Source organism: Pituophis catenifer, unplaced genomic scaffold (assembly GCF_029215685.1).
Source record: "Pituophis catenifer annectens isolate HBS135680 unplaced genomic scaffold, rPitCat1.0.hap2 SCAF_11, whole genome shotgun sequence".
NCBI lineage: Eukaryota > Metazoa > Chordata > Lepidosauria > Squamata > Colubridae > Pituophis > Pituophis catenifer.
In genome coordinates this window covers 412,550-425,690 of record NW_027256891.1, presented here as the reverse complement: position 1 = coordinate 425,690, position 13,141 = coordinate 412,550, and the positions used below count along the sequence as shown (strand labels likewise).

At 47.2% G+C, this 13,141-nt stretch overlaps 1 protein-coding gene across 1 annotated transcript in view; it reads left to right on the top strand.

The window, feature by feature from the left end:
* The window catches only part of MSN (moesin), a 61,849-nt gene that overhangs the window by 42,807 nt on the left and 5,901 nt on the right, over positions 1–13,141 (top strand). Inside the window, exons 4-11 of the mRNA XM_070952075.1 lie at positions 751–1,025; positions 1,669–1,752; positions 2,175–2,321; positions 4,270–4,366; positions 7,814–7,977; positions 9,090–9,220; positions 9,306–9,466; positions 12,408–12,500. Coding sequence (XP_070808176.1) covers positions 751–1,025; positions 1,669–1,752; positions 2,175–2,321; positions 4,270–4,366; positions 7,814–7,977; positions 9,090–9,220; positions 9,306–9,466; positions 12,408–12,500 — 1,152 coding nt within the window. The remainder of the gene's footprint in view (positions 1–750; positions 1,026–1,668; positions 1,753–2,174; positions 2,322–4,269; positions 4,367–7,813; positions 7,978–9,089; positions 9,221–9,305; positions 9,467–12,407; positions 12,501–13,141) is intronic.

Genomic DNA, 13,141 nt, shown 5'->3' with positions numbered 1-13,141 from the left:
TGAATGGGAGTCACAGACGATGGTCCCGTCATTCTCTGAGACAGGCTGCAGCCCCACCTCTGAATCTGGAGCACCTTCCCAGCTTTCCTTCCATCTAGCAGGCTGATAGGTTGCAGGTGGCATTGCCAGCCTACTGCTTTGTCCACCTGAGCACCTTCTAGGTGTAGGACATTCAGCCTTGGCCGTTCCAGAATTCTGGAAGTTGGAAAGCTACAATGGTGGGCGAAGGCTGAGCTAGAAATATTAGGCTAGTCAACCCAGTGGAATAGATTAACAAACTGCCCTTGGATTTAGGGCAGGCACTCCAACCTGGGCCCCGTGGCTGGGGTCATGGGTAGTGGATTTAGAGGCCTTCTGGCTTAGTAGCCCCAAGGGCGCTTTTTGGAAAGGCAACTGGACATACTTGGTTTTCCCTTGAAGACGTTTTGCTTCTCGCCTAAGAAGCTTCTTCGGTTCTGACTGAATGGTGGAGAATGGAAGGATTTAGATTCCTTATATTCCAGATGACTACCTCCCAATCTCCACCGTTCAGTCAGAACCGAAGAAGCTTCTTAGGTGAGAAGCAAAACGTCTTCAAAGGAAAACCAAGACAGTCCAGTTGCCTTTTGAAAAAGCGCCCTTGGGAGAGCCGTGACCTGGATGACTGAGAATCTCCACAGACCTCCTGGCTTAGTATTTGTCCCAAGAGTTCTCGGTTGTGATGCTTCTGGATGTGTTTTTTCATCCTGATTTTGCCACAATGTGCTGCAGGTTACAGCTCAGGACGTGCGCAAAGAGAGCCCGCTGCTTTTCAAATTCCGGGCCAAATTCTTCCCAGAGGATGTTGCAGAGGAGCTGATCCAAGATATCACGCAGCGCCTGTTTTTCCTCCAAGTGAAGGAGGCCATCTTGAACGATGACATCTACTGTCCCCCGGAGACGGCCGTTCTCCTGGCTTCTTATGCGGTCCAGTCCAAATACGGGGACTTCAATAAGGAGGTTCATAAGCCCGGTTATCTAACGACTGACAAACTGCTTCCTCAAAGGTAGAGCGAAATCTGGCAAAGTTGCGGTTCCCCCTTTAAATGCATAGCTATATATTTTATTACGAGCTTTATACCCCACTTTTCTGCTGCACAGTTTGGACCTTATTCCACAATGGATGAGCCTCACCCTCTCTGTTTTGAGGTTGGTCAGGCTACACGGTGCGCTCAGCTGTGGTTTGCTGAATAAACCACAGTTAAGTGAATTGCCATATGACGTTAAGACACAAATAAAGTTGTGCTGAGCACAGTGTGCGAATGCAGCCGAAATGCCTTTGGTGTGTGTTTTTCATTTATTTCTTTTCCTTAGTAAAATAATGCTTAGATCCCAAACTACTGTCGCTTTAAGAGCTGGGACAGAGACATTTTGAAAAATTGGAAAACAATGTGAGAAGGAGAAACCCTTGGGAAGCAAAGACCCGAGAGAGGCGATTTTTAAAAGCACCCAGAGAGAGATTCAAGCCTTGGAGATTCAAGACCATAAGCAATTGCAGTGTGATCTGCAGCCCATGTTCATGTCGCCTCTCTTCCACTAAGTGGAAACCTTGGAGGTTCTTTTCATGGTTGAACTTCATGTGGCTGAAGAATTTGTTTTTGCAGAGCTGTCCACGTATCCTAATACGTCTTCCATCTCTTTGCCTTGTAGAGTTTTGGAACAGCATAAACTTAACAAGGATCAGTGGGAAGAAAGAATCCAGGTGTGGCACGAGGAACATCGGGGGATGCTCAGGTATGGCTGGCAAGAACAGAAGAGAGCATTATTTATGACTTGTACAAGTCCCCTTGTGAGGTATTCTGCTTGCAGGTATAATTCTGCCAGGTATAATTGCATCTAACGATGCATGATGCATGTAAAAACAGTTGCAATCACATCTTGACTTTCATTTACCGGAGCCTTTGGTCACCCATCTACCCTTAAGACAGATGGGAAGACTGATAAAGTGTCTGTGTCTCCATGCCCTGGCTGAGCTATCTAGTTGTTACTCTAAATCAGACCCTATGCACTAAAAATCACAATGCTCTAATCAAATGGGCAGTGCCCTCTTTTGGATGCAGTACCAACTGTTGCAAAAAAGAGGATGCTTTTGAGAATGCACCACCAAAATGTAGCTTTTAACATTAACATACGTTTTGTTTTCTTGGTCCTTTCAGAGAAGATGCCATCTTAGAATACCTAAAAATTGCACAAGATCTGGAGATGTATGGTGTGAACTACTTTAGTATTAAGAACAAGAAAGGCTCAGAACTCTGGTTAGGAGTAGATGCTCTTGGACTCAACATTTATGAACAGAATGACCGGTAACAAAACTATTCTCCTTAATCTTCCGATAGAGTGCACGGTGGTGTGTGTGTGTGTGTGTGTGTGTGTGTCTTTCTGTCTGTCTGTCTGTCTGACTGACAAGAGAGAGTGATTGAGAGAGGGGAGGGTTTATAAGAGCAGAACACAGCTGGATCTGACAAAGTCTCCACGGATGGTGACAGCCACCTTCTCGTTTGATCAACTAGACACGGCCACCTTCTTGGTCACATAGTCTGCAAGCAATTCTCTTTTCCTTTTCATCTTATGTGGTTTTGACGTTGTTCTGTTGGCTCTTTCTAGCCTAGAGTGACTCTCTGTGCTGGCATTGGTTTGCCATTAGTTGCTTCCAGTTCTCACACAATTCTATGAATCTACTGACAGATCTTTACTGGAATATTCATTCATTCATTCATTCATTCATTCATTCATTCATTCATTCATTCATTCATTCATTCATATAGCTGTCCAACTTAATCAAGTGTCTCTGGGTAGCTTATAATTCTAAAATTATAAAATGATTAAAACAATTTAAAAACATTAAAACAATAAAAACAAATGTAACTTGCTTTTTAATCCCAACATAATTATTTCCCAGAAATTAAATTACTTCCTAGGCTCAGAGGGATTTTGTGATTCATTTTGCTCTCATCCTCATTGTCCTTGAAACAGAAGTGAGAAAGTTCCTCAGATTGACTAAGAGGGTTGTGGTTTTTTTGCTTCCTGTTATATGAAGCTAAACTCACTGCTTGAATTGTCTCTGTATCTTCATATATCTTCAGGCTGCAAGAATTGTTCTGGGCAATCTTAATTTCATGTATCAAGAGACTTTTGATATACATAGATACACATAGATTTTAATTAGTAGGAAAAGTTACTCTTATGGCCCAGATTTGTGCGGATGATCCTTGTCTTGTTAGATGACACCTACCTACTCTAGTGTAGGAAGCACCATTGAAGTAAATGCAATATGAGGATGTCTTCCTGGCCTTTGTGGAGTGGGGTGGCTGCACAATTTGCACCAAAACAGAGGTGAGGGCGCATGGAGGGCAGGACCTACCTGGCATTTTAAACTGGGTATTTTCCCCTTCCTTGTGATCTCTGCCATTTTGGAGTTCAAGGTTGGATTTGTAGGCATCAGCAGGGAGGATAAGAGATAATACAGGGAATCCTTGACTTACAGTCATTCGTTTACCAACGATATGAAGAGGCTGAAAAAAGTGACTTATGGCCAGTCTGCACAGATCCCCATGGCAAAGGGGCCAGATTTGAGGTGCTTGGCCTCTGGGATGTGTTTGTGAGAGTTGCAGCATCCCAGGGTCACCATTTGGCTTCCAGTGAGGAAGGTCAATGGGAGAAGCTGGATTCACTTAACCACCACAGGATTTGTTTAACAACTGTGGCAAAAGCGGGTGCAGTTCAGTTAACAGCTACCTTGCATAGCAACAGAAATTTTGGTCCTAATTGTGGTTTTGAGGACTACCTTTATGCCTATCACGATGCCATCATACACACGATGCGGGTTATTTATTTATTTATTTATTTATTTATTTATTTATTTATTTATTTATTTATTTATTTATTTATTTATTATATTTCTATACCGCCTTTCTCCCGTAGGACTCAAGGCGGTGTACAGTCAAGAAAAATATATAGACATTATATTATATACCAGGTTATATCCTGGTCATCCTTTGGACCTGATCCCGGCTTGGACTGGATGCCTCGGATGGCACCTTAGAAATTAGATGCCTTGTTTTGAGCTGCCATTCGTTTCCTAGATCTGTTCAGTTACATAGTTTGGTCAATTTGGAATTTCCACTTACATTCTGAATCCGAACACGTTCATTGGTGGGAAATGTATGGAGGGTGTGAACAAAAACAGGTATTTGGATCACTGCAACTGTTCATTGAGGTTTAATTTTTGAAATTACAAATCCTCTTTCACAGGCTAACACCCAAAATTGGGTTCCCCTGGAGTGAGATCAGAAACATTTCCTTCAATGATAAGAAGTTTGTCATCAAGCCCATTGACAAGAAAGCCCCAGTAAGTTACGCTTTGCAACTTAACTCTTTTAGTGTATTAATTTATTCAGAGATTAGTTAAAAAGAAGTGGAAAGTTCAGATCAAATGAAATCGAAGACTTGGGGCTTTTGGGGCCACTTCCTGGCAGCGGATTTTGATTCTGCATCTGACTTTCTCTACTGTGGTCACCAACTAGAAATGAGCAGAAAGAAGAGCAGGGCTACCTCAGCCAATCAGTCAGGCCAGGGATGGCTAACCTTTTCCGGACTGATTGCCCAAAGCATGCACACGCGAATGCATGTGTGCCCGAACCCCAAAATGCAATGCACATGCACCCGCCCCCACATGCGCATGCGGGCCCCCTGCCCCCTACCCCCTGCATGCACACACACCCCGCACATGCCCCCCCCTGCATGCGCAGCAGAGACCTGACAACCAGTTGGCCAGTGGGAGGCATGTGCGGATGCTCGGTGGAACTGAACTGGGGTGATGGCTTACGTGCCCACAGAGAGGGCGCTGGGTGCCACCTGTGGTACGTGTGCCATAGGTTCGCCATCACGGAGCCAGGCTAACCAAAGGAATGAAGCAATAAAGCACAAAACCAATTGACAGTAAATATAATGAAGATTAACTGTTGGCAAGTTTTGCAGGCAATTAAAGGGACTATAACAAAAGGCATATAAAGAGATGGTTTTGCTCTGGCTGGGCAGGAAGTCATGTGAATAGAATTCAGTGTGAGTGTTGCAAGAACTTGACCGAAGGAAAAGAGAGACCAACCTTTGATGGCTCCAACTGCACCTGGGCAAAGCCAAGCTGTGTGCAGGAGTATCCTACAAATCCTTTCCAAAGCAATCACGGGCAGCCACTGCATCAAGCTAATGATAAGATCTTCTAAATTCGATGTTTATATCTTGGTTATCTAAGAAGATGGGCAGTTAAGAAATATGAAATATATTTATTTATTTACTGAATTTATTTACTGCCCACCTTGTAGTGAACAACTCTGGGCGGTTTCCACACACACACATACATACCTACCTGTAAAGCTGGCTTTGTAAAAAGCCCTCTCGAGAAGAGGCGGTTTCTGGAATAATTGTTCCCACTCCAAGACTGCTAACGTGGCCTTGTCAAAACCCATCACTGCTGCTTTTGTTCCTGTTGAGTTTTCATTTTGGGTGGTGGAGGCGCAGAGGGGCACATGGTGTTCTACACATTATCCTAAGCCAGGGTTGGAGGGCTGAGCCCCACAGATCCCCCTGAGCCCCCAGCCTCTCTTCTACTGACCCAACGGCCGGGCGCCCCTGGGATTGCAGAAATGGCTTCAGCCCAGGGCTCGACTCCCAAAGCCTTGCGGTTGTTACCAGATTATACCTTTTAATGTGTCTGAAGAAAGAAAGAACGTGTTAAATATATTTGATTTCAGTTAAATAAGGTAAAAGTTAGAAAGGCACCTAATTTTGTCCTGGCCCCTTCACTGCTCTCTGGACTCCAGGGTCAATGGCCAGGGGCATCTTGCAGAAGAACGCTGAGCCACGACTGAGGAAAGGGCTTAGCACGGCCTTTTGCCTTTTGCCCGAGACACGCTGGAGGTTTGCTCCCAATGGTAACAGTTGTCGCCCTGCCAGTTGTCCTTCCTGCCTTCCTTCTGTGGGATCTTTGGGACAGAGGAAAGGGACGGCTGAGCTGGGCACCTAATTTCTGCCTGGAGAGCATAGACTAGAGACTCTAGATAAGCAATCTGTCCATGCTTACAAATGGGACAGTATCCGAATTTAAAAAGAGCGCCATGAAAGATAGCTGCAAAACAAGCATTGCATTGAACTAAGCCAGACGCTCTAAAATAAAGCTTACCAAGGATGAACTACAGTTTTAGTTTTTGGTTATCATGCGGGCTGCTACCTTGGTCCACTAGACTTCGTCTCAGTCCTCCTGAACTTACAATGAACAGCTCTTCCCAGCAGTCTCTGGTGCTATGCAAATGCGATGCAAATGCAACCAGTCACTCACGCTGAAAGACCCTCTGAGTCTTGGATGGGTGAAGACCCCGCGTCCTCCATTCTTTCTGCCCACCCAGGATGTCCCACCCAGTGGGGGTGTGCACCAGGTCCCCTCCACTCAACATTGTCCTTTTGTGGGACTGAGGAAGCATGCCTTCTCTGCTGCGGTCCCCGCTCTCTGGACCAGACGGCAAGAGAAAGACGGCACCTGGAAGGCTTTGAAGACCTGGAGTTGATGTTTATAATTTGCTCAAAGGCCCCAAAACAATGATGTTGTTTTTCCATTTATTGGATTGATTTAGTCTGGTCTGCCTGTGTCATTCCATGTTCTTAGCTGTTTGATGTTTTTCCTGGTTTTACATGCCACCCACTAGAGTTGGGTGGTCAATAAATATCATTTAACTAACTTTAGTTTCTATCAGGAAAAGCTTGTGATTTCTAACTTCCTGCTGGGTTCCCCACTGACTTTGCTGGTTGGAAGCTGTCAGGGAGAAAGTCAATGGGGAAGGCAGCAGGGAAGTTGCAAGTTGCTCAGGTCTCCCATGCACCCCCCCCCCAGTCCCTTTGTTCTCGTGTCGAGCTAACCCCTCGGCATGTAGCCTCTCCGATCGCTGCTGCATCCTTGACCAGTGCTTGCCTCTCACACTCCCATTTGCTCCCTCCCCCGCCTGGCAGCAGCCACTCACCTGCCTGCTGGCCTTCGCCTTGCAACTTTCTGCTGGCTCCTCTAGTGACTTTGCTTGTTGGGAAGCTGGGAGGGAGTGCTGGAAATGATGATCTTGTCACTGCAGCTGACCATGGCAAGTTTCAAATCCCAAGGGAATCCCAGATTTTGGATGCATTCTGTAAGTTAGCCCATTTGAGATAAGGTAAAGGCAAAGGTTCCCCTCCCACATATGTGCTAGACGTTCCCGACTCTAGGGGGCAGTGCTCATCTCCGTTTCAAAGCTGAAGAGCCAGCACTGTCTCCGTGGTCATGTGGCCAGCATGACTAAACGCCAAAGGCACACGGAACACTGTTACCTTCCCACAAAAGGTGGTCCCTATTTTTCTACTTGCATTTTTTACGTGCTTCCAACTGCTAGCTTAGCAGAAGCTGGGACAAATAACGGGAGCTCATCCCATTACATGGCACTAGGGATTCGAATCGCTGAACTGCTGACCTTTTGCTCGACAAGCTCAGCATCTTAGCCACTGAGCCACCACGTCCCTCTCCATTTGAGATACCTTGCTGTAAAAATTGTTGCCTTATGACACACACTTTTTTTGTCCAATTGAAAGTTACAAAAGATACAAGAATTGTAATAGTATATACTGGTAGATGCTGCAAAAAGAAATACTTGTTTGGAGATACGCTTAATTTCCTAAAAATTACAGCCCATGTAATCAAGTTGTGTTGTTACTTCTGGAGAAAAAGAGGGCCGAGGGAAGCTGCATTCAAGGCTAACCTTGTCCTTTCTCCTTTGCCAAGGATTTTGTCTTCTATGCTCCCCGGCTAAGGATTAACAAACGCATTCTGGCTCTGTGCATGGGGAACCATGAGCTCTACATGCGCAGGCGTAAGCCAGACACCATCGAGGTGCAGCAGATGAAGGCCCAGGCCCGAGAGGAGAAGCATCAGAAGCAGATGGAGAGGTGAGTTGGCTGAGCACAGAGCTTCTCCGGCCAGGGATTCTCACAGCAGGATGTGGGTTGGGGTGCAGCGCCTTCTCGGGGGGCAAAATCCTGCAACTGAGATGTGATCAGAAGACCCGGACTCCCAAGGGACAGGTAGACAAGTTGTGGCAAGGAGAGTGGCGGCTAACTCTTTGAATGCAGGCTCCAAATGAGGATAACAGCCAAGTCAGATGTGGAGGAGGATGTTCCAGGGTGCTTTGTTCAGGTGGAGGGAGGTTTCAAGAACTCTTATTTCATGAGGGGGGAGAGTCAGAGGCTCTTTTGAGGTGTGTTTGAACAAAATCTCAGTGTAAAGGCAGCCTGCGTTCTATTGTATACTGGAATAATTCTGCACAAAAGCACATTCTTGCAATTTAGGGATGCCAAGCGATAAAGTTGTTCTTTGCTCCGCCTCTTGGAGGTCCCGGAGGATGGGGACCACTGTTTAAAGGGACTTGGCAAAGACGGGGGAATCCCTGACTCCCCTCCTTTACCAGGGTTCTCCTGGTCCTGCCAGGGGATTAAAGACTTCTGAGCAGGTTCCTTCAGCTTTTAAAAATGTGGAAAACCTGTTGAGATAACCCAGAGAAACATGGTGGATTTTGAATTGAAAGTGTACAATCCCCAGGAGAGATCAGTTTTCCAAGCCATATTTTAATTTGAGATATACAGATTATGCAGTTGGATTAAAAGATTTGGATGAGACAAGTTTGCCCAGTCTTCCTTTTCAGTTTGTTTAGAAGTCACTAGAGGTCTTCAGACAGAAATTGGTAGAAGCAAGGTCATCCGTCAGAAGTATGTTAGGGGGATCCTGTATTGAGCAAGAGGTTGGACTAGATCAGGGGTCTCCAACCGTGGCAACTTTAAGACTTGGGGACTTCAACTCCCAGCTGGCTGAGGAATTCTGGGAGTTGAAGTGCCCAAGTCTTAAAGTTGCCACGGTTGGAGACCCCTGGACTAGATGACATCTAAGACCATTTTCAACTTTGACTAAGTAGAAATTGCATACCGAAAGCCCTTAGAGAGGCTTAGCAGCCCATTTTTTTATATAAAGGAGGCATGAAATTGCTGCATTTTTCCTTTCCTCTCAGGGCTTTGCTGGAGAACGAGAAGAAGAAGAGGGAGATGGCCGAGAAGGAGAAGGAAAAGATTGAACGTGAGAAAGAAGAGCTGATGGAGAAGCTCCGACAAATTGAGGAGCAAACTAAGAAAGCTCAGCAAGGTGGGCAGGAGGGCTGGCCTCAGGATGGGCCCCGGGAGAGGAGCGCTGAGGGCAGCAGGGATGACGTCTCGGCCTCTTTCTCCAGAGCTGGAGGAGCAAACGCGCAGGGCGCTGGAGCTAGAGCAGGAAAGGAAGCGAGCCGAGGAGGAGGCAGAGAAGCTGGCCAGGGAGCGGCAGGAAGCCGAGGAAGCCAAGGAAGCCTTGTTGAAAGCCTCCAATGATCAGAAGAAGACCCAGGAACAGCTGGTAGGCATCAGCCCCAGGCATTGGCACTGCTTCCGAGCTGCCCAGTCGCCAGGGAAGCCCCTTCGGTAGAGGGGCCTGCATTTGGGGGTGGACAATGGGAAGGTCAGCTCTGCAGCCAAGGTGGCCGAAGGGGAGGTGCTGCAGGAGGACGGCCCAGTGGACTCAAGCAGAGGGGTGCAATATGGGGTTGTGCAAGCCTGGGAAGCGTCCCCGACACCTCTCAAAAAGTTGCCCTTGTAGCAGAACTCTCAGGATGAGGCAAAGGGAAAATGATTCCTCCTGCCCATTTTAACATGCACTAATGATACTGCCATTAATTTATTTCAATGAATTTAATTTTAAGTGCTGTTTCACCTAGGAGCCCAACCAACTTTCATAGGTAGCCCCTGACATGCCTTCCAAAGATGCGCAGCCCAACAGAAGATGCACTTCCTGGTGTGGGGCATGCAAAGAACCCCCCCCCCCAATCAAAAGCAGCTCCCTGCTGTTGAGTCACGGAAAGTGCAGGAGGCCCCTTTTTCTGCTGGATCAGCTCAGGCCTCCTGAGTGGGACTCCACCGCCTCCTACCAAAGGCTGCAGCTGATTAACAGAAGAACAATAACAGAATAACAGAGTTGGAAGGGGCCTTGGAGGTCTTCTAGACCAACCCCCTGCTCAGGCAGGAGACCCTATATGATTCTGAATACATGGCTGCCTTACCTCTTCTTGAAAACTTCCAGTGATGGAGCACCCACCACTTCTGGAGGCAAGCCCTTCTGCTGATTACCATATTTTTCAGATCATAAAGTGCACTCCCCTCCCCCCCCCAAAAAAGAAGTGGGTGGAAATCGGGGTGGGTTCCACTTACCTTTGCTACCGGTTCGCAACGGGAGTGAGTGCGTGCGTGTGTGCTTGCTTCCACGTGGCACTTCTGCGCATGCACAGAAGCTTCTGCAGATGCACAGAGCGTCCGTGATGACGTCCGGGTGGGTGGGCAGAGCCTCCCGCCACCGTTACTACCGGTTTGCAAGATCCAGACCAAACTGGTAGCAACCCACCACCGGTGGAAATGTCTGTGCATCTTATAGAGCGAATACGGGCCTGTTTCTGGCCTCCCAAGCCCCCCGTGCATCCCATTTTTGCCCTCCCCGGTGTCCAGAAGCCCTCTGCAGGCCAAAACCCTTTTTGCCCTCCCCAGCGTTGGGGAAGCTGAAAACGGGACCTGCGGAGGGTCTGCAGAGGGCTTCTGGATGCCGGGGAGGGCAAAAACTATTTTTTTTTTCTTTTCCTTCTCTAAACCTAGATGTGTTTTATGGTCCAGTGCATCTTATGGTATGAAAAATACGGTAATTGTTCCCGTTGATAGGAAATTTCTCTTTAATTCTAGGTTTGATCTCTCTTAATGATCTTCCACTCTTACTTCTTATCCTGCCCTCAGATGCTTTGGAGAATAGGTGGACCTCTCTTCTCTGTGACAGATTTTCAAATACTGGAAGACTGCTCTCATGTCTTAATCCTTCTCTTTGTTAAACATTCCCAATTCCCACAAGCATTCCTCATATATTTTATCTTCCAATCCCCTAATCATCTGTGTTGCTCTTCTCTGGACTCTTTCTAGAGTCTCAGTTTCTTTTTTGAATCGTGAAGAACAAAACTGGATTCCGTATTCCAAGCGGGGCCTCATCAGTGCGCTATAAAGCAATACTACAGCCTGTGATCTTGATGCTATCCTTCTGTCGGTGCAGCTCAGGGCTGCATTGGCCTTTTTGGCAGCTGAGGCACACTTTTGGCTCATACCTGATTGTCCACCAGAACTCCCAGATCCCTCTTACAGTTATTGCTGTTGAGCCAGGTATCAGCTATTCTCTATTTGTGCATTTGTTTTTGCTCGTCTAAGTGTAAAACCTTACTTTTCTCACCATTGAATTTCATTTTGTTAGGGGCCAGTGTTCAGGTCTGTCAAGATCCTTTTGGATCTTCAGCCTATCTTCTAAAGCAGGGGTGTCAAACTCAAGGCCTGGGGGCCAGATCTCTGGAGATAGCAAAGGACCGGCCCACGGTGACTCTGCCAGCAGAAACAGCTCACGAGGCCCATGCACGTCCCTTCCAAGCTCTGTTTTTGCTGGCAGAGGGTTTCAGGAGGCCGTCCCAACTTTGATGCAGCCTTCAATGAAATCGAGTTTGATACCCCTGTTCTAAAGTGTTGGCTATTCCACCTAGCTTGGTGTCATCTGCAAATTTGATGAGTTCCCTTTGATCCCCTCATCTAAATCGTTTATGAAGACATTGAAGAGTCCTGGACCTAAGATGGAACCTTGGGTACCCCACTACATACTTCCCTCCATGTCGATGCAGCTCCATGGAGGACTATGTGTTAATTGTGATTGCTCAGTCAGTTACAAATTCATCTGGTGGTGATGGTGTCTCCAGAAACATGGGGAAGGGAGCTCCCCAAATCCTACCAGTTCCCACCCCCACGTATTTGGACAATGCCATGCTAACACACACACACACACACACACACACACACACACACACACACGTCTCTCCCACTCCCATCTTTCCTCTCCGCTTTGGCCCTCTCGTAGACTTATAAGGCAGGTCTGTTTGGAGGTTAGACCTTTGCAGCTGAGCAAACACAGAAGGAGCCTTGGAAGTAGGAGCAGAGGAAAGAAATGAAGGGAGATGCAGGAAATCGTCTTTTTTTCCAGTAGCTGTGATTTAGCAGCTAATCTGGACGATATTAAAATGGGAGTGGACAGTTTGGTGGAAAATATGGGGGGATCTGACTAGTCCCTGAATTGTGGCCTGGAACTCCTGATGGCCGAGAAGCCACCCAAAAGGGCCCTTCCAGGCGCAGCTGGTGACCTCGGAGGCTGGAGAGGGGGGGCCTTGGCCCTGAGGCTGCCAGGCTTTCTAAGGTTGCAGAGGTTTAACTGGGCTGCTCTGTTCTCCTTGCAGACCAGCGAGATGTTGGAGCTCACCACCCGGATCTCGCAGCTGGAATGTGCGCAACAGAAGAAGGAGAGTGAGGCGATGCTGTGGCAGCAGAAAGTGAGTGCCCGTGGCTCTCCTCCGCTCTGCCCACCCAGCTGCCCGCTGGGACTGGTGAAGGGAGAGGGCTGAGGGACTGGAAGAGCTTTCAAAGAATGCCCGTTTTTGTTCCAGAGAAGTGGGAAAGCCAAGACTGTTTCTAAAGGGTGTCCAGCCAACCTACGTCGATGCTGGCAGCTTGTGCATATAAATACATATGGACCTGACTTTTTGTTCTCCGGGCTCTGCTCTTTCTCCTCCCTGAGTATAAAATGAGCCTTTGGGATTCCTTAATATTTTGGCTGGTGACAGAATTCCAAAGATCTTTGTGGAGGCCCCATTTCTCTCCTCCCATTGACTTCTTCTGAGCAACTTTTCTGCACAGAGTGCTATTTGTGTGACTTAACTTGTTCTGAAGCTTTCTTGCCAATCAAAAGAACTTTCCAATATTACTATACAAGACCAAAATATATCTGGAGATGTGAAGCCAATACATTTTTATTGCCCTTAAAACTTTGCATGCAGACTCCTCCTTGGGCTGCTTTTGCTCTCAGTCCTTGCAAAAGTCACGGATGGAGGCGTTTCTCTCCTCCTGCTCCAGTCAAACGGCTGGATCCCCTCACCAGTCTAATTTCTGCCCTCTTGACCTAAGCGGGTTTCTT